We start from the raw sequence: 27,044 nt of genomic DNA, 5'->3' as shown, positions 1-27,044 counted from the left end.
AAGAAAAATAAACTCAAAATACTATTAATCACGCTAACAATTTACAAACTAAGATCTGTACAAATCAGTATTAGAGATGTTACGTGCATCTATACCCAAATAACCCAAAATACACTAATTACTAATAGTAATAATAATAATTAATAAGGGCAAGGGTGTTCTTTTTTCGTGGTCAGATATCCGCGTGTGAACATATTTATATTTTCGGCGAATTAATATAGTTTTTGCTAGGCGCGCAATTTTCGAGAGATTTTCGGCGAATCTGTTATCTGCAAACGATTTTATAATTATACGTGGATGCTTAAGTATGCGTTCACAGTATATAGGATTACATATTTTGTAAATATGCTTATTGTGATCATTTTTAATTCTTAATTTAAAGGATTATAAATTATAAATTACTCATTTCCAAATACACTGGCGTCACTGGTTCGTTTTAGCCAAATTCCATACTAATAAAATATATTTGTATGTAATTCATAATTTATATAATATTGTAATTTTAAAACATGTATATGTATAATTATCCATTTGAAACAATAAATGAATGTTTTTGTAATTTTTATATTATATTAAAAGAAAAATCACTTGGGTTGAGAGGGGGGGCCGATCGCCCCCATCGCCCCCCTGGATCCGCCACTGTACTGTTTCACCTTAAAATAAGCAAAAGAAAAGGTCTTATGACCAAGTGCCAGAGACTAACGAGTCTCGCCTGAGTTAAGAAGAAGAGAAGCAAAAGAAATACGATGTGAAGACAACACACAAACAAGTGAAGACCAAAGCTAAGATATGGGATATAAAGAACAAATAGAACCAGATAATATAGGCTATTGATTATGTACTGTAGAAAGGAACTACAACGTTAACGGGGTTTTATTATTTCATATGGTCAATGAATCTCTATATATGAAAAAACCGCGGAGTGCTACCATTTAAAGGGATGCGTTTTTGAGAAATGGGTGAATTAGTCCCTGGGCACAGGTTACATTAGGGTGAGTTCTATGCACTTTTGGTACAAACACGTCTACATAAAAATTGTTCCTGGTTAAATTTCCTATCTAAATATAACTTTTTAAAGTCAAAGATACTTTTTTTTTACAAAAATATATGCAAAAGAAAAAGTACAAAGAAACCCAAAAGAAAGAAATTTTGTTTTTTGTCCCATAACTTTTGTCCACGGGGATATAGGTATAGACATTGCTTCACAGAAAAAAACTTACATATCTTGTCTTTTAAATGATGTTTGGTAGAGGTCTTTAGGATTTACAGTTTCCGAAAGATGATTTTTTAAAGTTCGTCACTCACAGCAATTTTGGGCAATTTTCCTTGTTATTTCGCAAATATTGTTTTGTAACTTTTTTCTACGTAACTTCAGGCATAGGCAATGGTACATGTAGGAGGAATAGAAATCAATTATGTACCTTTAAAATGTTCTACAGTATAATGTTGTACGACTTCTTTTAAAGAGGTTATCTTTTTCAACACTTTATACTTTTAACGAGTTTTTATATTTTTTACGATTATTTTTTAAATTTTCCATTATAACTTTTTTTTTCTACATTTAGGTACATATATATTATATAATAAAAAAGAAAGCTTCTTCTGTTTACTTTAAATGGTGTATTATAAAAAATTCTAGGATTATTTTTGAATAAGATATGTTTTTTCAAAATGTAATAAGTACTTGCAACGATTTTTGATTTTAGGATTATTTTTTAAATTTCTCATTATAACTTTTTTATGTGATTGTGTATTATGATAGAATCTTATTTTTTTATAGGTAATACCATTGTATAACTGTAATACTTTGGATCCACTTGACTCGGCCGGGCAAATTTCAAAATATGGATTAATTCCAATATTTACTGTCAAAGCTCATGCACCACAAGCTTTGCTTGAAAAAATAGCATGTAAATGTACCAAAGGATGTACAAAAAACTGCGGTTGTAGGAAGATAGGAATTAGTTGTTCAATATTCTGCAAAGGGTGCATGTGCATGGGTACTAATTGTGGGAACTCTAAGATAACTGAGGTGTCAGAGGAAGATATTGAAACTAATGCTAACAAAGAGATGGACTTTGATTTTGAAAATTTTTTAAATGTCAACGTTTAAATAATTTTATCTAAAGTGATGTTTTCTAAAACTAACGTTTATGTAATTTTTGGAAAAGAAATAATTTTAATTAATACAGATAAAAAAATATCAAAGAATCACTCGGTGTCCATTACATATTTAAATAGAGATGATACACCATTTTAAAGAACAGAAAGTAAGCCCTCTTTATTGAGCAATATATAGTATCTTCATGTACAAGAAAAAAAAGTTATAATGAGAAATTTCAAAATAATCGTAAAAAATGTAAAAAATATTATTTTTTTATATTAACTATTATAATAAGATATAATATATAATATAATATAATATTATATAATAATATTATTTTATTTTTATATTATATTATAAAAAATCGTTAAAAGTATAAAACCTTGAAAAACCATAATCTCTTTAAAAAAAGTACAACGTTATACAGTAGACCGTTTTAAAGGTAATTGATTTCTATTCCTATTACTTGTAGCATTGCATATACCTAAAGTTACGTAGAAAAAAGTTACAGAACAATATTTACGAAAAACCAAGGAAAATTGCCCAAAATTGCTGTGAGTGGCGAAATTTGAAAAATCATATTTCGAAAACTATAACTCTTAATTACCTCTACTAAAAACATTTTAAAGAAAAAATATGTAGGTTTTTTTCCTGTAAAGCAATGTCTATACCTATATCCTCGTGTACAAAAGTTATGGGACAAAAAACAAAATTTCTTTCTTTTGGGTTTCTTTGTGCTTTTCCTTTTGAATATATTTTTGTAAAAAAAAGTATTATTGACTTTAAAAAGTGATATTTAGATAGGAAATTTAACCAGGAACAGTTTTTATGTAGATATGTTTGTACCAAAAGTGCATAGAACTCACCCTAATGTAACCTGTGCCCAGGGACTAATTCACCCATTTCTCAAAAACGCACCCCTTTAAATGGTAGCACTCCGTGGTTTTTTCATATATAGATGTCCATTGACCATATGAAATAATAAAACCCCGTTAACGTTGTAGTTCCTTTTAGCTATCTTATTTTGAATATAATCAATAGCCTAATATGACAATTTTTAAAACAAAAAACTGAAATAACTTTAAAATAAAAAAGGAGGAAAAAAAATGCTGGGCATTTTAATAAGTCCGACACGTAGAACATGTCAAATGACAGGAATTATATTGGTGGTAAATAGCAGTCTGATTTTTGCATGAGAGTTTAATGAAAAGGTAACAAATCAATTGGAAGTTCTGTCCGACCAAATACATGGGGCGTTTTCGTAGTCTGACGTTCGAAACCTGTAACCTGTTCCACAGTTAAAACTTCCCCTGTTTCAGTGTTTCCGTACATCAAAGTTTGTCCGACTAGACACCGTTAAGCTATTAACTAATTTTTGGGTTGCTATTGCATGATAAACTTTTTTTGGTACGCGGGATCCAGGCCTATTAATACAATACCAAAAATTAAAAAAGGTAAGGCAAGGCAACAACATAAGCCATAAGGTGTTTCCTAAGTGGTAACCCATCCAAAATATAACCCCGGATAATTCGGATATCAATCATGATAACCGTGTAAGTAAGTGTGCTAATGGCCGTAAAATTGGAAAGAAAATGAATTATTATGACAGATTGTACAAATAATATTAAGATTGCTTTTTAATCTTCATTTTATCATATTTTAATACTTATTATCCTATTCCCGACGAAGAAAAATGCAAAGACACAAAAATTATAATGAATATATTTACTAACAGCACCAATATACATGATACTATAAATAACGTTATTTATAGTATCATGCCAATATAATATTTTTTCACTTTATTTGTCCAGATTACAGTTACATGCATAACTAGAAAGATTTAGCAACTAACTTCATACTATCGACACACTATATATAGGTTCCACAGTAAAATCACTCTTCTGTCGGCGCTTTGATCTCAGGAAGTAATACCGGCAGTCCGCAATTGGTAATTCACCACTGGTGGATGCGGGTTTTCCCTGTTAAAAGCCGTACATTTCTATGCGACTAGAAATGTGAGAGTGGGGCAAAAGCGACTGAAAACATTACGCGGTCGCCATGCGCGATTACAGATTTTACTTCCAATTTTTCGGAGAGTGGTTCTACTGTTCCTCTTTATACTGTGCTATCGGTGTGCATGTACTTCATACATTCACCAGCGGCGGCCGGTCAGGGTCGGCTGGGTCGGCAGTGCCTACCCACACATTTATATAGATAGATTTTTTAAATATTTGTATCTGTGAATTAAAAAAAAATCTGTGAGATAATACAGACTAAATTTTATTCATGGTTTTTAAAAGGATTTGATCAATCCGAGCGTTAAGTGATCCCTGCGCATAACAGACTTCTCAAAAAATGAATGATCCGAGCCATTCATCTGACTTTTCGGCTAGCCGTACCTAACTCATCCGTAGCACTCCGTAGCTTGACGATTTACGTATAAAACTCAACGAAATAACAAGTCGATGAGCAAGCGAACATACATTCTCTCCGTAGGCAGGTACGGCATATTTAAATCTGCCGGTCGGTGTTTCATTTGGCATCGCCAGATCGCATCGGCAGAAATTGTCAAAAATAATCACGCCGTTTTACGTAGTTTAATTGATATTGTAATTTTTTTAAGTTGTCAGACATGATGGATCGAAGCATTTGTTAAAAACCAAAGTAATTATAGAGATAATAATGAAATTGTTTTAGAAATATTTATTTCTGATTCGAAGTGTATTCGTAATACAGAATGAACTGATATATATACCTAATCAAATAGTTACATTTTGAATAACGTTATTGCATCTGAGATTTAGAAAACCATTTGCTTTTCGCTGGAAGTAGATGAAACTTCTGATTATCATGTCATTCACAATTATCAATTATTGTTGTTCGATACGCGTTACGTGGTAATATTTATGAGAGGTTTTTAGGTTTTAGAGACGTGAGTAAAAGCAATAAGGCAGAATATATTTTTGGTGTTTTAAAGAACAGATTAAAATTTTTTGATATCAAAATTAAATTGGTAGTAATATAGTAATATTAAAAATAAATAAACTGGGGCAATCTTATGACGGCGTTGCTGTGATGTGTGGTGAATGCAATGGTCTCCAGTCAAAAGTTAAAACTACATATTGCATCACAAGCTTTATTTACTCACTATTATGCGCATATAATGAATTTAGTTTTGCATGATACGTGTAAAAAAATAAATAATATCGTCTTTTTTTTGCCAGTTTAGCTCACCTAAACGGATTACTGCTTTAGAACAAATTTGTTTCGAAAAAAAGCGAACAGTTTGTCAGACGCGATGAAATTTTAAATCTCGATTAGTTTTATCTACGCAGATTATCTCTGGTAGTTAGTATATGTAGCAGATTTTCGTGAACAGCTTTTGGAAGTTTTTGATTTTATTATCGAAGGCGACGATTTTGAAATTGGCGATACCTCGATCCGTGAAGCAATCGGTTTGAGAACATTATTAAATAATTACTCTTTTAATATTCTTTTAAATATTTTTAAGACAGAGTTTGCCCAAGATATTCATTATTGTTCAAAATCAGTCAACTGACATTATTTATTCAAAAAATAGAATACGAAAGCTGGTGCAAAATCTCAGAGATTTTCGTAATGATAGTAGTTTCCAATATATTATACGCAGTGACATTTTGGATTCGCTTAATATTTCCGAACCATCCCAAAAAAGACAACAACATGATACATCTCTCGAAAAACGAGTAGGTAGGTATATCTTGAAATTTTGGATACCTACTAATATGCAAATAGATACTCGTTTTTCGAATTTTGAAGATTTGCAAATTTTTGACCTCTTTGACGATTCAAAATTTAAAAGTTACCTTCGCCAAAGAATTTCCAAGATATTTATTATAACAAGTTAGGCACTTAAAAATTATGCCGATCCAAATATTTTCAGAAAGTGGGATAAGTTACAAAATATGTATGTATAATTCTATGTAGTAATGTACTGCAATTCATTATAACAAACTGTTCATCAATTTTCTTATCACCACTACCACCAATGTCTGCCTCAAATAAACGGGATTTATCTTGCCTCAAAAGAATCAACACGTAAGTAATTGTCGAAACACCATGAAACAAGAGAGAATGTCAAGTACATCAAATAAAAAAACAAAAAACAACAAAATCTCCTATGATGATTTAAGCCTTTTAGTTTGATGGTATACCTATATGAGGAGACAAAAGAAACTTGCCGACCCTATCTCCAAGGCCACGAGCCGCCACTGAAATTCACCCTCAACATTTCTCCCAATCGCGCCTAAAAAAGTTCAACTTCAACAAACATATTTAATAGAACTCTGTGGTTCTGGTTTGCTTCTTTTTCTTTTCTTCCTTTTGCTTGCTACTTGTGCTGTTGATAGTGTTGATTTTGATTCCCAGTGGTGTCATGGCAAAATTAGCAGTGCCGGAACGCACTGCTAATTTTTGTTTACAAAACCTAAATTCTCTATTTCTTTTTTTTTTCTTTTCTTAACCAGTGCCGGAACGGCGCCTCTCATATAATATGAGAATTTTTAGTTATTTTTGTTTGGTTACAATAAATAATTGTTCATTTTCGCATTATTTAATTTAACGAGAAGATTTAAAAAAAAATGCGTATTTTTGGGCGCCATTAAATGTTTTACACACAGCCGCTAACACGTGCTGGCGCGGCACTGCTTTCACCGGAAGGTGGACGAATTTGGCATAGACGTAGACCAGGTAGACCAAATGATAAATCAAAAAGTGACTATAAAAAGAAGAAGAATAACACCAAAAAAAAACAAACTTCATTACAAATAAAGCCGAAAAGTCAACCAGCATAAATATTAAAAATTAAAATATATTTATATTTACTCTGATTAAAAAAATCTTGCAATGGTAACGTAAATAATGTAATTTTCTACTAATATTTTTTAATAATGTTTATTTTTAGCTTCCTTTATCACTTTTGCGAACAGCACAGAATCATCCTATGGCAAGTATTTTTTATACAATAATTATTAATTAGACTTTTTCCATTTAAACTGTTTTTATTTCTCTATGATTTAAACATAATCACTTTCTTTTAGCTGGTTGAATTAAAAAATGGAGAAACTTACAATGGTCACTTGGTCAGTTGTGATAATTGGATGAACATAAATCTTAGAGAAGTAATTTGTACATCAAGGGTAAGTTCATTGAGATTTCTTCTTAGGGTTTTTTTCAAGGTATGTTTAAGTGATGTCTCAGTTTAGGTACCCTAATCATTTCTAATACACCTATCTACTTACTTAATCCAGAACTCGTCTACCTTTCGGTGTGAGTTAATACACTTATTCTGCCCTCCTAAGAAAGAAGGCAGTATCTCCACAAATGTAAGTTTCGAGATAATGCAGATTTTAACACTTTAACTGCCAGGTAAATTTAGAGTAAATTTTGTACCGGGTCTTCTGGGCCAAAATATTTTTTTCATCTTAATTACTCTATTTGTGTTTGTTTTTAGTAAAAATCATAAAATCAGATTTGTTTTTTGGGTATTTTTGTAAAAATTGCTGTGTCCTCATTTGGTGCACGCGGCCTGCAATTGTGAAATTGTTCCTAATGTCTAGTTGCAGGCCATGAGTACCATAGATGGGCACTTAAGGTCAAATAGTCCGTTATCTTAGGGAAGGTCCTAAAAGAAAACCTGCAGCCATTGTCGAGTACAATAACGCAAAAGCATTTGTGAACATGTCAGATCAAAAGACAGCTTACTCAAACTGCTTACGAAAGTCTGTCAAATGGTACAGAAAAGTGGCATTTGAGATGATTACTGGTACTTCACTGGTGAATACTTTTATTATTTTTGAATAACATCAACCAAAGCAAAATGTCAGTTACAAAATTCAAAGAAAATGTGTGCGTACAACTTCTTCAAAGTAGTAATCTACTTCTTCCTGTACAAGTTCAAGCCAAACATGAACTTACTCAAAATGCTTTCAACAAAAGAGGCAGATGCACGATTTGTTACAAAAAAAAACTCTGAGCTCCATGGTCGAAATTATGCTATAAATAACATGCAACGGATGTGAAGACAGCCCTTTTATGTGCTTAGACTGTTTCTTTGCCAACCATATTTTCACAAAAAAATAACTAAAACATGTAAGTACAATAAAATTGACTCTCAGTACCTAATTTTCTATTTAAAAATACTACAATATTTAATTTTTATTATAATATGCTGTACTGTCATAAAAATAAAAAAAAGTTAATGTACAGTTAATTTTCATTTTATTATCCTTTATACCTTTAAAAATTAAAAAAATCCCAGGATATTTTTAAACGTTATAGTTCTACGCCGGACTCAATGATATTCCCATTTAACTACACGGTAAATGTATACCAACCACGGACACATGGCTGAAACGCTGATAAAACCTGTGTCCAATATATGTACACATGGCAGAGAACTAAAATTGCCTGTGTCCATATATGGTACACATGGCAGTTAAAGTGTAATAAACGGGGCTGAGCCACCATGAAAATATTTATGGATTCCGGAATTGTTTAACTTCGTTGTAGTTCTTTTTCATATCATTGGATAAATTTTTTTAAGATATTTTTTATAAATATTAATGAAAATGGCGGTTACTGCTTTTAAGCAAGGTATGTTATTACACACTTGCTTAAAAGCAGTCAAGCAGTTGCTAGTTTAAAAAGCAGTATCTCCATTTTTTTCTGTAGGAGATACTGCCTTTTAGGCTTGTATAAGATACTTACTGCCTTTTAACTAAGTAACAAACGTTTGTTATAGAAAAAGACAGCAAATACAAAGTAAGTGATCGATGTGATCATTCATGGGTTTTCTTTCATTTTTCCGACTGTACTTCAATTTTAATAGTCTACCAGACCCAGGAATGAAGGCTTACTGCTTTCTAACTTTGTTAGGTATATTAATAATTGTATAAAAGCCCATATAAAAGAGCAAACTCGAAAATTGTAAAAATTGGAGATACTGTCTTCTTGCTTAGGATGTCAGTATTGTTGTACCAATTTTATGTAATCACTTGTTGCTTTGCTCACAATGATATTAATGTTTTAACTAACATGTTCTAAGAAACTCTTTCATCAGGGGTTTTTTATTTTATACCTCTGAATACACAACACCTATGAACTTAAAATTTTTGACATGTGAGAAAAGATATGCTCACTTATTGTCAGGGCTGTCTTTCACCTATTCGAGGCCTTGGGCACATTAGTAAAATGGGGCCCCTGCCCTATAATATAGGACTTTTGTTAGAATAGAAGAAAAACATAGATAGATATGCAAAGTTTTAGCTTTATTTTTATTCCTTTACAGTAACATTAAATATTATGTATTATGAATAGATAATTTTAAATAATGTAATACACACAAAATAATTAGTATCCACTATTGGGTCCTTACAAGTACCTATCTAAGCTGATTTAATAGCAAAATTGTTAATCACATCTTCAAAATCTATTTTTTCGATCATTCTATCGAGCATCACATTCTATCGACATTAGCAACAAACTGTTAAATCTCTCTTGAAGCATTGTACGGCTTGATTAATTTTTTATTCGTTTTAAATTGGAAAAGGGGCATTTTCCACTGCATTTTGCTACCATCATGCTTAACAAAATTCTCAGTGCTCTTTCTACATTGGGATAGATGTCTACAATTGTATTTTCTTTTAAAAGATGATATATTTCCCAAATACTATCACTTCCTTCATTTTTACTTTGATTAATTTTCAAGTATTCTGTTAAATGCATACATTCCATTTCTAACTGTTTCTCATTTACGCCTTCATAATAGATTTCAGCAAATTCTTTGAAACCATTCTTTCTAGAAATTCTTTCTAAACTCTTCAGAATTCAGAGTTTTCAAGTGAAAATATAATCCAAAGCGATTCACTTTCGATTTCGATTCACTTGGACTGCTGGTGCAGAGTCATCAAAAAGTCTGGTGTGAGCTTTTACGTCTGGTTCTTTGAGGTAGCTCTTCATAGTCAGATTCCGGGTGTCTTTGGTGGACAATTTGAAGTAATCAAATTTATCCCTCTCCTGCTTTATATAACTGCATACTAGTATCTAAAACATACATTTTTTATATGTCACTTATATTTTTTCCATGCTTAGTAATGTTAGTTAAAGTTTGGTATTCTATATTTAGTTCGGTAGAAAAGAAAACTCAGAAGGATCTGGCAGTGCTCTAGAGTTCCATCTGATAAAACTAAACTAAATAATGCTACACAACAGCTTAAAAGAGAAATTAGAAAAAATAAAAAAGAATCAATTAGTAAATATCTAAGAGAATTGACAAATTATATCACAACTGATTATTCCCTCTGGAGAGCCACTAAGAAATTAAAACGACTGACAATGGAAAATCCTCCACTAAGAAATACAGATGGAAGCTGGGCAAAAAGCAAATTAGAAAAGGCTAATAAATTTGCTGAATATCTCGAGGACACATTCCAGCCAAATGAAGGCGATAACACATTTCAATGAGAAAATGTCACACAGGAAGAAGGTGAAATTAAACTAGTCATTCCAAAAGAAGTGGCTGACGAAATTAAATGAAACATCAATCCCAGGAAAGCACCTGGGTTTGACTTAATTACTGGGGAAATCTTAAAACAACTTCCTAGAAAAACTATATAGTAAAACTGACATATCTTATAAATGCCTCGTTCAGATTAAGATATATTCCCAAGATATGGAAAGTGGCTGACGTCATAATGATCCTTAAACTTGAAAAACAACCAAATACAGTATCATCGTACAGGTCAATGCACATTTTTTGACATACAATTAAGAAATTTATCATTGGCGTGCATACAGGTAATATGATCGGTCATATTACCTGTATGCTTGCCAATGGTGAATATAAAATTCTTAATAGACGCCCCCGCTAGCGCAATTATTCCGATTCGATTTTTTTGCACAAACCTACTCAAAAGGAGGTCCTTATAACATATCCACAGGGTGCCGGGCGGTGCCGTGGTCGAAAAATTTTTTAAACAATTTTTTTTAAACAAATTCACAAAAATAATTTTTTTATTTCCAACAATTTTTTTTTAGATAACTTGGGTCATTCTGAGCAAAAAAGGTCTCCTGTCATTTTTCTCTAAAATTGACTGTTGTCGAGTTATACGCGATTAAAAATTTGAAAAATGCGAAAATGGCCATTTTCAAGGCTTCATAACTCGATCAAAAATGATTATTATGAAATTCAAAAAGTGACAAAATCAAGATTCAAATACCTTCTTTAGCGTTCTGGAGAGATTTTTGTCATTAATTTAATACAAAGCTGTTATTTTTAGTTATTAACAATTGTATCGTCGCCCCCGTTAGCGGAACAATTTCGATCAGATTTTTTTTCACAAACTTACTCAAAAAGGGGTCCGCATAACATATCCACAGGGTGCCTTGCGGTGCCGTGCTCGAAAAATTTTTTAAACAATTTTTTTTAAACAAATTCACAAAAATAATTTTTTTATTTCCAACAATTTTTTCTAGATAACTTGGTTCATTCTGAGCAAAAAAGGTCTCTTGTAATTTTTCTCTAAAATTGATTGTTGTCGAGTTATATGCGATTAAAAATTTGAAAAATGCGAAAATGGCCATTTTAAGGCTTCATAACTCGATTAAAAATGATTATTATGAAATTCAAAAAGTGACAAAATCAAGATTGAAATACCTTCTTCAGCGTCTTGAAGAGATTTTTGTCATTATTTTATTACAAAGTTGTTATTTTTAGTTATTAACAATTAGCGGTATAGTCCAACTGTATCGTCGCCCCCGTTAGCGGAACTATTTCGATTAGATTTTTTTGCACAAACTTACTCAAAAATAGGACCTTATAACATATCCACAGAGTGCCGGCCGGTGGTCGAAAAATTGTTTAAACAATTTTTAGACCACGGCACCGGCCGGCACCCTGTGCATATGTTATAAGGACCTCTTTTTGAGTAAGTTTGTGCAAAAAAAATCTAATCAAAATAGTTCCGCTAACGGGGGTGACGATACAGTTGGACTATAGCGCTAATTGTTAATAACTAAAAGTAACAGCTTTGTAATAAAATAATGCCAAAAATCTCTTCAAGACGTTGAAGAAGATATTTGAATCTTGATTTTGTCACTTTTTGAATTTCATAATAATAATTTTTAATCGAGTTATGAAGCCTTGAAAATGACCATTTTCGCATTTTTCAAATTTTTAATCGCGTATAACTCGACAACAGTCAAGTTTAGAGAAAAATGACCAGAGACCTTTTTTACTCACAATGACCCAGATTATCTAAAAAAAATTGTCGGAAATGAGAAAATTATTTTTGTGAATTTGTTTAAAACATTTTCGACCACGGCACCGCCCGGCACCCTGTGGATATGTTAGAAAGACCTCTTTTTGAGTAAGTTTGTGCAAAAAAATCTAATCGAAATAGTTCCGCTAACGGGGGCGACGATAGAGTTGGACTATACCGCTAATTGTTAATAACTAAAAATAACAGCTTTGTAATAAAATAATGACAAAAATCTCTTCAAGACGCTGAAGAAGGTATTTGAATCTTGATCATGTCACTTTTTCAATTTCATAATAATAATTTTTAATCGAGTTATGAAGCCTTGAAAATGGCCATTTTCGCATTTTTCAAATCTTTAATCGCGTATAACTGGACAACAGTCAAGTTTAGAAAAAATGACCAAAGACCTTTTTTACTGATAATGATCTAAATTATCTAAAAAAAATTGTGGGAAATGAAAAAATTATTTTTGTGAATTTGTTTAAAAAAATTGTTTAAAAATTTTTTCGACCACGGCACCGACCAGCACCCTGTGAATATGTTATAAAGACCTCTTTTTGAGTAAGTTTGTGCAAAAAAATCGAATCGAAATAGTTCCGCTAACGGGGGCGACGATACAGTTGGACTATACCGCTAATTGTTAATAACTAAAAATAACAACTTTGTAATAAAATAGTGACCAAAATTTCTTCAGGACGTTGAAGAAGGTATTTGAATCTTGATTTTGTCACTTTTTGAATTTCATAATAATCATTTTTAATCGAGTTATGAAGCCTTAAAAATGGCCATTTTCGCATTTTTCAAATTTTTAATCGCGTATAACTCGACAACAGTCAATTTTAGAGAAAAATGACGGGAGACCTTTTTTGCTCAGAATGACCCAAATTATCTAAAAAAAAAAAAAATTGTTGGAAATAAAAAAAATTATTTTTGTGAATTTGTTTAAAAAAAATTGTTTAAAAAATTTTTCGACCACGGCACCGCCCGGCACCCTGTGGATATGTTATAAGAACCTGTTTTTGAGTAAGTTTGTGCAAAAAAATCGAATCGGAATAATTGCGCTAGCGGGGGCGACGATACTGCCCGGTCTATAATTGTATGTCAAAAAATGCGCAATAACTATATCTTAAAACCTACCAAATTTCATTTGCATATTTCAACCGGTTTTAGGGCAACAAATAAATTGTCAGTTTGTAAGAAAAAATTCAACATCCCGTATCTCAGAAACGAAGCATTTGCAGACATACGATTATGAAGCAAACTGTCATTATTCTTTAAAGCAGTCACACTTATTTAGAAACACCCTGTACTGATGAAGAACATGGCTAGTTGTTAAAGTACCTAACTTTTGTATTATCCAGCATAAGCGAATGAAGCAAAAAACACAATGTTAAGAAAACCTGAGGCTATAGTTGGGTTTTAATTTCAGTATTTTATAATTGCTAGAATATTCCACAGGATGTTGGGAACTTTTAGAAAAAAACACAGTTTGATTCGTACACCCGGTATACCATAAAAATTTACCTGTTTAGCAACAATATTACAGCGATATTGTTAAAGAATAAGGCTATAACATATTAAAAAAATTACTTAAATTGGACAACAGGTTTAGGAGATACCAGAAATGACCCAAAGGAGATACCAAAAATGACCAATTTTTTGGGGTGCCTGTTTTCTCTGACGCGCAGTGTATTTTAAAAGTTAGTAGTAAAATCTGCCAATTTATTAAGAATGACCCACAGATCGTTATACATCTTTCTTCTTCTTGCAGTACCGCCTCCTATAGGAGGTTGGCTACCATCACAGCAATCTTAACTTTGTTGGCTGCAGCTCTGAACAACTGTATTGAACTGCACCCATACCACTCCCTTAAATTTCGCAACCAGGAAATCCTCCTACGTCCCACATTTTTCTTTCCCGAGATTTTTCCTTGGATTATGAGTCTTAGCAGAGAGTACTTTTCTCCTCTCATTATGTGGCCTAGATACTAAAGTTTTTTCGTTTGTATGGTTTTTATGACTTCGCATTCCTTCCCCATCTTCAGCAAAACATCTTGATTTGTTACTCTTTCTGTCCATGGTATTTTCCACATTCTTCTGTAACACCACATCTCGAATGCCTCAATGTTTTTGATGTTTATCTTTTTCAGAGTCCAAGCTTCCATGTCGTACAGCAAAACGGAGAAAACATAGCACCTTAACATTCTCGTTCTTAAGTTTATATTTATGTCCCGGCTGCATAGGAACTTTTTCATTTTGACAAACGATTGTCTCGCTATCTCTATTCGCCTCTTGATTTCTCTTGTCTGGTCATTAGTATCAGTGAAACAAACCCCTAAATATTTGTAGGATGTAACTCTTTCAACTGGCTGATTATTTATGGTTAAATTCATATTGGTGTATAGCTTCTTTGTAACAATCATGAATTTAGTCTTTTTGATGTTCAGTTTCAGACCATACTTATTGGTATGAGTGTTTATGTTTTCCATCAAATACTGTAAATTTGCTAGGTTATCTGTTATTATTAGCGTGTCATCAGCGTATCGAATATGGTTAATTAACTCTCCGTTAATGTTCATACCAATGTTTTGCTCTAGGAGCGCTTCCTGACATATTGTTTCGCTATATATATTGAATAGTAGTGGAGAAAGCACACAACCCTGACGCACACCTCGACGAATCTCAATTTCTTCGGTTAACTCATTATCAACCTTGATTTTTGCTGTTTGTCCCCAGTACAACCTGGATATGATGTTAATGTCGCGACTGTCGATGTTTTTGCTTCTTAGGATGTCATACAGCTTTTGGTGTCTGATTTTATCGAAGGCCTTCTCAAAATATATGAAACCTACGTAGAGGTCTTGATTTACATCCAAACATCTTTGCATTAACACACTCAGACCAAACAAAGCTTTCCGTGTTCCCAGGCCACTTCTGAATCCAAACTGTGTGGCGCTTATGTCCTCTTCTAATTTATTAAATATGCTTTTGTGAATTATTTTTAAAAATACTTTTAGTGTGTGGCTCATCAATGCTATAGTTCTGTGGTCTGAACACTCTCTGGCGTTATTCGTCTTCGGGATTGTGACAAAAGTAGAGGAGAGCCATTTCTTTGGTATGATGCCTGTTCTATAAATTGTGTTAAAGAGGTTCACCATTATTTCAAGTGTGTCGTCGTCTGTAAGTTTCAACAATTCTACCGGAATTTCATCTGGTCCTGCAGCTTTACACCCTTTTGTGTTCCTTATAGCATATTCTATCTCGCTTTTTAGGAGTTCAGGCCCTGTTGTGTCGTCTGTAGGTTCTGCCACTGCTATTTCTGGTCTTTCGTCTGCAAGAAGTTCTTCAATGTATTCTGTCCATCTTGCCAGTTTTTCATTTAAATCTGTAATTATTTTACCTTTTTGTCCTTTACGATGGATGCTTGTTTCACTTTTTTACCTGTTATTTCCTTGATCTTTTTATGCATGTTAAAGCTATCGTACTTTCTTTCATATTCTTCTATTTCCTTGCAGTTTTCCAGAACCTACTTCTCTTTGGCTTCTCTAATTTTTCTCTTAATCTCACGGTTCACTTCTTTGTATGTTGTCTTGTTGGTTTTATTTCTTCGCCTTTCCTCCATGAGGTACAAAATTTCGTTTGTCATCCATTCCTTTTTCTTAATTTTGCTTTTAGCTAAGGAGCCTTCACCAGCTGTTATAAGGGCCTTTTCTATCTCCATCCATTTGTCCTCTACATTGCCTGTGTTCCTATTTTTTGCAGCGAGGTTTCGAAGATTGTTGTTTACTTGTTCTCTTGTCCTTTCCAGTATAGTTGCGTCTTTCAGTTGCTTAACGTATATCTTTTGGTTAGCTGCATTTTTATGTAGTTTCTTGAATCTTATATTTACTACAGCCACCACCGGATTGTGATCCGATTCTATATCAGTGCCTGGATAGGTTTTTGTAGACGTGATGGAGTTTTTAAACCGGCTTCTGATTAGTATATAATCGATTTGATTCCTGACGATGGTGTCTGCATTATCCCTTGGTGATGTCCACGTGTACAATCTACGGTTTGGTAATCTGAACATTGTGTTCATTACTACAAATTCTTTTTCTTGGCAAAATTGTACGAGACGTTCACCTCGGTCGTTTCGTTGTCCAAGTCCAAATTCACCAGTGCATCCATCAGTTTTCACCTTACCAACTTTAGCGTTGAAATCGCCCATGATTACGGTGACTTCTTCTTTTTTGGTCGATTCCAGAATGTATTCTATGTAGTTACTTGTAGAATTCTTTTATTTCCTCATCCTCTTTCTCTGATGTCGGTGCATAGACTTGAATAATGTTAATTTTTCCTTTGTTCGACTTTAGTTGGATTGCTATGATTCGTTCTGAATATGGGGTAAAACTTAGTACCGATTTGTTGACTTCCCTTTCGACTATTATTCCGACGCCATAACGGTGGTTTGTATCATCAGTTCCCGAATAGTAGAACATGCCGTTTCTAGTTGGCCATTTGCCGGATCCTTTCCACTGTACGTCGCTGATACCAAGTATATCGATAACGATATGTATGATACTTGGTATCATTATCAGTATCAGTATCGTTATCGATATGTATGATATCGTTATCATATATAGCTATCGTTATCGTTATACATACAACAAATTAAAACCTCTGGCTTTTAGGATGGTGATAAGTTTTGGAGAATGCCAGAATGCTATATTCGTGGCAGTACCATTAAATATCTTCGTATACCAGATGAAGTTATTGATATGGTCAAAGAAGAAGCAGTAGTTAAAAATAAGGGAAGAAATGATATGAAAGGTGGAAGAGGAGGACAAAATCAAAGGAATAGGCCAGCATCTCGGGGTAAGTAAAAAAATTAATTGTGGATTGTGGCCCAAAATTCAGCAAGATTTGAATTTTGTGGTAATAAGCTATTGATTATGTATTTTAGAAAGGAATTACAACGTTAACAGGATTTTATTGTTTCATATGGTCAGTGAACCCCTCAATATGAAAAAACCGCGGAGTGCTACTATTTAAAGGGGTGCGTTTTTGAGAAAGGGGTGAAATAGTCCCTAGGCACAGGGCGCATTAGGGGCATCTATACACTTTTGGTACGAACACGTCTACAGAAAAATTGTCCCAGATTAAATTTACTATCGAAATATCACCTTTTAAAGTAAAAAATATATTTTTTTACAAAATATATTTTCCAAAAAAAGCAAAAAAAACACGAAAGAAAGCAATTTTGTTTTTTTGCCCCAAAACCTTTTTCTACGGGGATATTGGGACCGTGCAAGTTCGGCAAAGCGACCCCTATTTCTACGCTCTATACTAAAATTCGCACTTTTAATTATGTTGGCCAATTATATTAGGCCTGGTTACTGGATAATTGTTAAGGCCATAGTCCAAAAAAATAATAAGAAGAAAAAATAAGATTCAGGTTATGTTATGAAAACGTCAACAATTGTATGTAGTAAATAAAATTAGTTATTAAAAAGGCAGTACTGCAAGCAAAATAAAATTAATTAAATTTACCTTTATATAATAATTGCATATCATATCAATATTGTGGAGCAATATATTATTTTTCTGCTTCATTGACAGAAGGTATGAAATATACGTCAATTTGACAATTTCAATTGACAATATGAATTATTTAAGATAGTTGCAATATTTCTCCGCGACTCGCGCAGGGTCGTTTCTCGTTTCCCCTTCCAAGTACTTGCACACCTCGAATAGGTATAGAGTATAGACATTGCATCACAGAAAAAAAATTCTGCCCTTACTATTTAAAATGACGTTTGGTAGAAGTCTCTAGGATTTATAGTTTCCGAAATATTTCAAAGTTCGCCGCTCATAGCATTTTTGGGCTATTTTCCCCATTATTTCGAAAACATTGTTGTGTAACTTACTCACCGGAGGGACCGCAGACGTTCGGATACAGTTAACGTCTCTTTGCAAAGACAATGACGTCAACTTTGCAAAGTAACAAGACACTTACTCAACACACCACTACACATGACACTAGGTACCTAACTGCAAAAATTTACCATACCTACCATGCCAATGGCCATTAGTTGTCGAGGCATTAGCTAAATAAAAAAAAATGTTCTGTAACTTTTTTCTACGGATTTATAGGTAGATGCAATGGTATATTTATTAGGAAGAGAAGTCAATTACCATTAAAATGGTCTATTATATAAGGTTGTACGACTATTTTGAAGCAAGTTATGGTTTTTCAAAGTTTTATACTTTTAACGATTTTTGATTTTTTTACGATTATTTTTTAAACTCATTATAACTTTTTTTTCTTGTACATTTAGGTATATACATTGTCGAATAAAAAAGAAAGCTTATCTTCTTTACTTTGAAATGGTGTACTTATTGTAAAAAATTCTAAAACTATTTTTAAACAAGATATCCGTAGGATATCCTAGGTCCTAGGGTATCCGTAATTTGAGAAAAAAAATTATTTTTTTTAATTAGAAGAATATAATTGCATAGCGGTACATAATTTTTAATTCCGAATAACTTTTCTTAATAACACGTTTCCATATTGTGAAATATAAAGGTATTTTACTCTTGAGCGAAATTCATATTTTTAACATACCTCGTGTACTATTGATAAAATTTGATATCTGATGATTGCTTCTTAAGTTTTAGGCTATGCAGAGCATTTTATGAAGAATCTTTTTTTCTTCATAAAATTAATAAAAAAAAAGTTTTTCTTATGATTACCAACTTAGTGGGGCATATTGCATGTGTACATGTCACACTTTGAAAAAACATAATCTTGTTTAAAAGTAGTTTTTGTATTCAGCAATGTGTATACGTAAGTGTAGAAAAAAAGTTATAATGAGAAATTTAAAAATAATTGCAAAACATATCAAAAATCGTTAAAAGTATAAAACTTTGAAAAACCATATCTTGCTTAAAAAAACTGGTTGTATATAGTTACCGAACCTTCTACAAAAGACCATTTTAAAGGACATTGACTTCTCGTCCTACTAAATGTAGCATTGCATCTACTAGTCCTGTCGCCAAGGGAGGTACAACGGCCTCCTGTATTCAGATGGACTTACCCAAGTTTTTTTTATGTATTTTGACCTGTAGAACACGAATTTTTTGGGTAACAGTTGATCCGGATGTCGATAAGATTGTTATAAACCAAGAAGTTGAGGAATCACATAACAGCGATTTCTCGCAAAACAAAACATTTTTTTGTATTTTTTGGGCCATTCTAACCAAAAAATGTTCCTACAAATTTTTTCTTAGGATGCATAGTTTTCGAGATAAACGCGGTTGAACTTTCAAAAAATCGAAAAATTGCAATTTTTGAACCAGAATTACTTTTAATTAAAAAATAAAATACAAGTTCTGCTTACCGCCTTTAAAAGTTTAAGTAAAATTTTATCTGTTTTGAATATTTGCATTGCTAAAAATTTATTTTTTGATTGTTAAAAAACGCTATAAACACATAGTGTTTCCCGTGCCTAATACATGCGTTTTAATGCATGCTACGTAGAAATAGCGCCGCTTGCACTTTTACCTCCTCTACCTACTCATTCGATTTTAAATGAGAAATCATTGAAAACATCACTCAAGCACTAGGTGTTTATAGCTTTGTTTTAACAATAAAATAATAAATTTTTAGCAATACAAATAATTAAAACCGATATAATTTGACTTGAACTTTCAAATGCGGTAAGCAGAATTGCTATTTTATTTTTTAATCAAAAGTTATTCGGGTTCAAAAATTGCAATTTTTCGATTTTTTGAAAGTTCAACCGCGTTTATCTCGAAAACTATGCATCCTACGAAAAAATTTGTAGGAACATTTTTTGGTTAGAAAGGCCCAAAAAATACAAAAAAATGTTTTCTTTTGCAAGAAATCGCTGTTATGTGATTCCTCAACTTCTTGGTTTATAACAATCTTATCGACATCCGGATCAACTGTTACCCAAAAAATTCGTGTTCTACAGGTCAAAATACATAAAAAAATCTTGGGTAAGTCCATCTGAATACAGGAGGCCGTTGTACCCCCCCTGGCGACAGGACTATACCGAAAACTACGTAGAAAAAGTTACAGAACGATGTTTACGAAATAACAGGGAAAATCGCCCAAAAAAGACTTCTGCCAAACGTCATTTTAAAGAGGACTGATTTAAGGTTTTTTTTTCTGTAAAGCAATGCCTACATCTATATCCCCGTGGAAAAAAGTTATGGGGCAGAAAACAAAATTGCTTTCTTTTGTGTTTTTTTTGCTTATTTTTTTGAATATATTTTTGTAAAAATGTTTTTTTATTTTAAAATGTGATATTTCGATAGTAAATTTAACCTAGAACAATTTTCTGTAAACGTGTTTGTACCAAAAGTGCATTGAACTCACCTTAATGTACCCTGTGCTTATTTAGGGACTAATTCACCCCTTTCTCAAAAACGCACCTCCTTAAATTATAGCACTCAGCGTTTTTTTTTTTCATATTTAGAGGTTCATTGACTTTATGAAATAATAAAACTTCGTTAACGTTGTAGTTCCTTTTAGCTCTCTTATTTTGAACATAATAAATAGCCTATAAAAGTTAATTGTAAGTACCATTATGATATGGTAACCCATTTTTGGCTCCCAAAAAAATGTTATAATTTATGCAAGAGCCATTATGTGTGTATCTATAAAAGCAGCTTTACATCAAGGCTATGCAAGTCTCATGCTATGTAAGTTCGTCTTGCATGGCATATCTCTTACCTAGCCTGACCTTTTTACATCAGAGATATTTCTGTGCAATTTTTGATATCACTTTCATTGTTGACAACAACAGAAATATACCAAACCATTAAGTTTAGATATTTCAGTTTATGGTGGTTCCCGTTTATCTGAACCATCTCAGATGATTGAGGGGTGGTTACCCCTACCATAAGGGTTGATGAAGTAACACTACTCACTGATAATTCATTTATTTGTACGTTGAAGTAACTACGGTAAAGAGCTAGTGGTATAATATTTATCCGCTGTGATGTTTACCCGTTGGGATCTCAAATACCAATGAATAATCTTTATGCAATGAAATTAGAAGTAAAAATGTGGATTCCCCTGTTTAATGTTTTTGTATATATAAAGTGAGAGTGTTTTTATTAAAAATGCTGTGTCGACTTGATTATAAATAAAGGATACTATTTGCTATTGCAAACTGACCTTGTATCGAAAACTGATACACTGTTGTGGTAATATGGGTCAATCATGTTTATTATAAACAAACGTATTTGTTTTACCAAGGACATTTAAATATTAAAAGAATTTGTCTTGTACTTAATAAGATGATTACTAAGAGATGCAGTGTATCCCAATACAAGTTGGAAATTTCAGTCCAACATTATATTCAAGTATAAATCACAAATAATCTGTACAATTTATAAGACTATACAAATCAAAGAAAATACCATTTTATAAATGCAATAAACACAATTGATTTGTTTTTATGCCAAATTGCAAATAAAATGTGACAACTGTCAGATTTAACTAAAATGTCATGTTAGAATAAATGTTATAATAGTTATTTATATACCAAGTCAGTAAAGCTACTTTTTATGGAACGAGTCTGATATTATGAGCAGAGCGAGCATAGCGAGCGAGGCGAATAACAGACGAGTTCGATAAAGAGTCTTTACTGACGTGGTGCATACAAAATTCTATCGGCAACAATTTGATATTGGTTTTAACACTTTCTTACAATTTACAATTAAAAAACTTTTTAAATTTTAGACGTCATAATAATTTCAGGACAGTGATGACAGATAACTTTTGCAAGATGGCAGCTTTCGATTTTTAATCGATAGTTATCAATATTGAATAATTACTAAATCGGTAAAGTTTTAATTAATTTTATATGAATATAATTACAAAATATTACAGAATTTTCCTTTTTTGACATAATCTTAATTGATAATATCACCAATTGTGTACAATATTTTTAATAATTAAAGTAAATAAATTTTAAGTTCACTCAAATACTCGCCATTCGATTACTGCCATCGACCACTTACATTCAATCTCGGTTAATTTGATTAATCGCGGCAGGTAAAGTAAAATTCTTCTTTTAGTACAATAAAGTGTTACTTTACTGCTGCAAATGGCGTCAAATGAGTACAATAATGAATAACTTTAGTGACGGTTGGCGATAAATGCCCATGAAAAGGACCATAACATTTAAATTTACACAATAAGGTTAAGTTTTATTCTAAACTGTACATTTTGTTATATTGCCAACCTGAAATTTGACAACTTGCATCAAAATAGCATGAAAAATAGAACATGTTTAAATTTTTCGTCTAGCACACGAATTGCATGGAAATAGCGCGTGGGCATGCGTCTGTCTTGCATGGCTCTTGCCTAGCATGAAAATAGCATAATGTAAAACTGTCGTAAGTCTTGTTTATGCCATCAAGTTCATTGCTATAAAGACCATGTAGCTCATCCGGAAGAAAAGTCTCACAACTCAAAAAACAACTTTTTTCAGGAGAGGCAAAAATGGATTTTTTAGATCTTAATTTAACTATCAGTTTTAAATGGTAACGACTAAAATTTATAAATTAAAAACGAAAAATATGGATGTGAATGTTTCTAATTGTGTAATAAGCAAAATCAAAAAACTATATCTGATTTAACAAAGAAAAAAGATCAACATTTTGATTTACGTCACTTTTCTTTTAAAATATTGGTCACTTTACTCCGACACTTTTCAAAATACAACGGCCTTCGTGATTAATAACGATACGTTCACTTCGAACGTCAGAGCTTAACTGAAACGTGCCACGTGCCATTGTTCCGGAATAAAAGTATTCAATTTACCACAAAATTAATAATGACACTACCGCCATCTTACTAAGTTAGAAGTAAACATCTATGTGACACTTTTCCTGATAAAAGTATAGAGTATTTGGAGTCAACTTAACAAGAATTGGAATTATGCATTTTTTGAGTTGTGTCACTTTTCTTCCGGATGAGCGATGTCCATCTAATAGTCTAGGCGCCAGAGGGGCCACCGTGCCCTTTTCAATTCTGATGGACAAACTCAACGGTTTCTTATGGATTTTTGGCTGCTGATTACGAATTTCGAGGGTGGATTTCGATCCAAGTGGTCAAAAAATTGTTATAAACAATTTAATTGTTTATAAATTGTTTATAAGGCTCTGGCTCATAAACTAAAAGAGGTAAAAAAATGTTTCAAATAAAATTTGTTCCTTAATAAAAAACGTTTACTAAACTTAAGTCCAACAATTATAACTCAAGATATTGTAAAATTAGTGCACAATGCAAATTGCAAATTAGGTATTTTTCGAAGTTATATTAATCGTAACTCGCTTCTACGCGTACAAATGACCCTTAGAAGATCTCATTTTAAAACTTCATTAATAGGCTTCCAAACAAAGTTTGGTAAATTACTTTATCTTCATTTGTTTTAAAATTATACCCGTTTGAAGTTATAATTTTCTTAAAAAAATTGTACATTAATTTGTTTATAAAGGTTTCAAGTAAATTTGAGCTGTAAACATTTATACTTTAATTAACAATAATGATAGAAGAACTCAAAAGGAATAATTTGAGCTTAACCCTCCGTTAGTCGCTATCGGTGTCACACACCGACGACAGAATTATTCATTCGGGATTTACAAAATAACTGTTTTTTTCTATCGCCACTTTCTGTACCTCTTCCTATCAACTAACCTCGTGTTAGTGTACATTCTTACGTACTTGGGTACAGTTGTGCGAGTTTTATAGCTATTTTCGGTGCAAGACTCTGTAGCGACTAACGGTGTGGTTATTACTTTATTGGCATAACTTGCAGTTCAGGTAAAGATTTAGTATCTTATTATTGCATTTTATCGGTAAGTTTTGGTCAAGTCTTATTTATAGATGTCCTTTGAAGCCGACCAAAAACGTTGGAATGGAATTATGGGAAATGGTTCCTAGCGACGATGAAAATTATTTTGACGATGAGGGAAGTGAAAATGGAAGCGGTTTTTCATTTTATATCTGTTGTTTTTCAATAAAACATTTTCAAAAATATTTTTCAGTCATTCCTATACACAATATAAAATATTTGTACGAATTTTATAGCAATAACTATTTTTTTTAAATTGTCGGTCTCTGACACCGTAGCGACTCTTGATGCTCCGTTTATCCTAGCGACTAACGGAGGGTTAAGAAAATGTTCGTAAGTTTATTTTTGGTCAAGATATCGATATTTTAATGGCCTATGAGGCGCAACATCGGCTCACAGTCAAGTATTTTTCGATGCTTTATCGATCGTAACTCGGCTTCTACGCATGCAAATGAGCCAATATGTGATATCCATATAAGAATGGATCGAGTTATTTTGCAGCAATATCACTGCATATAAAACGAGAATTTATGTTGTGGCGGCATACATACAATTGACGTGCCTTGATGATGCTGCAAAAGAACTAGATCCACTTTATATGGATACTATCCACTATCCACTGGATATCTATATGATATAGATTATATCTATATCATATAGATAATTAGACTCTGAAGCCCCAGAAAGTTTTAGTTTTACTGCGTACATAATACTACTTAGTACCACCATGTAACTGTAAAAATTGCTCTAAGAATTTATGCAGATGTAAAAAAGCTTAGATTATCTGTATATCTCGATTCAGATGCATGAAACAAAAAGTTTGTAAAAATAGTATTAATAAAATAATATCAACTTACTTTTTAGTTCTATTTCTGAAATATTAGTTTTTAATGTTTTTTTCTCATCTAGTACAAAAAATAGAAGACAAACTAAATAGAATGAAAGGTGATACGAGGTTACATATAGTATGATGATTTAATTATAAGCATTATAGGATAAAATTTTAATAGGATCTTCAAAAATGAAAAATGAAGATAACGTATATATACAGAGAAATTATAATTTGCATCGAGAAGATCGCATTCCCGTTGCATCGGGAAGAACCGTTACGCGGTGAGCCGATCTTGCGCCTCAGAGCGCACTATTAAAATATCGATATCTTGGCCAAAAATAAACTTACAAACATATTCGTAAGCTTAAAATGTTCCTTTTAAGTTCTTCTATCATTATTGTTAATTAAAGTATAAATGTTTATAGCTTAAATTTGCTTGAAACCGTTATAAACAAATTAATGTACAATTTTTTTAAGAAAATTTTTACTTCAAATGGGTATAACTTTAAAACAAATGAAGATCAAGTAATTTAACAAACTCTGTTTGGAGCCCATTAATGAAGCTTTAAAATGAGACCTTCTAAGGTTCATTTGCATGCGTAGAAGCCGAGTTACGATCGATAAAGCTTCGAAAATTACTTATTTTGCAATTTGCATTGTGCACTAATTTTAAAATATCTTGAGTTCTAATTGTTGGATTTAAGTTTAGTAAACTTTTTTTTCTTCGTTTTTTATTAACGAACAAATTTTATTTGAAACATTATTTTTTATCTCTAAAGTTTATGAGCCAGAACCTTATAAACAATTAAATTGTTTATAACAATTGTTTTACCACTCGGATCGAAATCCACCCTCGAAATTCGTAATCAGCAGCCAAAAATCCATAAGAAACCGTTGAGTTTGTCCATCAGAATTGAAAAGGACACAGTGACCTCTATTTGGCGCCTAGACTATAAGACTTGATGAAGGAAATATACATCAACTAAATTCAGATTACTGCAAAATAGTATAGAACATTTGAGTTGAAGAATTCAATGGATACTCAATAAATGAACAGTTGAAGAACTCAATGGATACTCAATGAATGAACAGTTGATGAATGCGGCTTTTATTAATGTCTTTTGTTTGTTCTGCGTTTTGACTAACCAATGTTCCTAGATATTTGTATTTATCTACCCTTTCTATCTGGATATTACTAATACTCGTCTTTTGGATGTTTTGTGATGACCATGAATTTTGTTTTCTTTAAGTTCATTTTAATACCATATTTATATGGTATGTTATGTACACTTTTCGTTCTAGTAAGTTTTTCATACTTTGTAGAGCTTAAGTGAATGTGACAGTGTCATCGGTATATCTTATATTTTTAAGCTTGGCTCATGTCACTTTTAACTGTTCGTGATAAATGCTGTTTATAACATCTGAATTTAAGTAAATTTGCAATTTTTCTTTGCTTTTAGGAAACTTTGGAGGTGCCAGGGGTAACAAACAAGGAGGTCAAGGAGGAAGAAATCCTCAGCTACAGAAGCAGAAGCCAAAATGATTTGTATATTATTGTACGCTTAGGTTTACTGTCATAATTTAAGAATTATTATTAATAAATTGCAAATGTGTATAAATAGATCTTTATTAGGGCGTCTATAACATTACATAACCTATACGTTAATATTAGTTATTCTTTGGAAGGTTTTCGAAAATGAAAATAACTACAGCTGATGCTTATATGCATACCTACATCGATTTTCGGGGTTTTATAAGGTCTATTCGCGGAGCACATCCTGAACTTACCCAGAGGGAGAACGCCTGCGCATTAGCCGTTAAGAAGAAAAATTCGACCTTATCGAATGCCCAATTTTGTAATGCGAAGGCGTTCTCCCTTTGGGCAAGTTCAGGATGTGCTCCGCGAATAGACCTATAGTATATTTCACGAAT

The 27,044-nt window shown here is 32.3% G+C and overlaps 1 protein-coding gene across 1 annotated transcript; it reads left to right on the top strand.

Moving 5' to 3' along the window:
• The first annotated feature begins 6,828 nt into the window (after positions 1–6,828).
• Positions 6,829–26,731, top strand: LOC114332461 (U6 snRNA-associated Sm-like protein LSm4). The gene is made up of 5 exons (XM_028282255.2): positions 6,829–6,994; positions 7,050–7,091; positions 7,186–7,284; positions 17,078–17,261; positions 26,573–26,731. The coding sequence occupies exons 1-5, from the start codon at positions 6,992–6,994 to the stop codon at positions 26,653–26,655; spliced, it is 411 nt and encodes a 136-aa protein (XP_028138056.1). The 5' UTR covers positions 6,829–6,991; the 3' UTR covers positions 26,656–26,731.
• Positions 26,732–27,044: the final 313 nt, after the last annotated feature.

Source organism: Diabrotica virgifera, chromosome 9, assembly GCF_917563875.1.
Source record: "Diabrotica virgifera virgifera chromosome 9, PGI_DIABVI_V3a".
Lineage (NCBI taxonomy): Eukaryota > Metazoa > Arthropoda > Insecta > Coleoptera > Chrysomelidae > Diabrotica > Diabrotica virgifera.
The sequence above is the reverse complement of the archived record's forward strand: the minus strand, read 5'-3'. Positions and strand labels throughout refer to the sequence as shown.

Coding starts and splice junctions, on each gene's coding strand:
- LOC114332461 (XM_028282255.2), top strand. Junction 7,285..17,077: donor AAGTAATTTGTACATCAAGG/GTAAGTTCATTG, acceptor TCTGGCTTTTAG/GATGGTGATAAGTTTTGGAG. Junction 17,262..26,572: donor GAATAGGCCAGCATCTCGGG/GTAAGTAAAAAA, acceptor CTTTGCTTTTAG/GAAACTTTGGAGGTGCCAGG.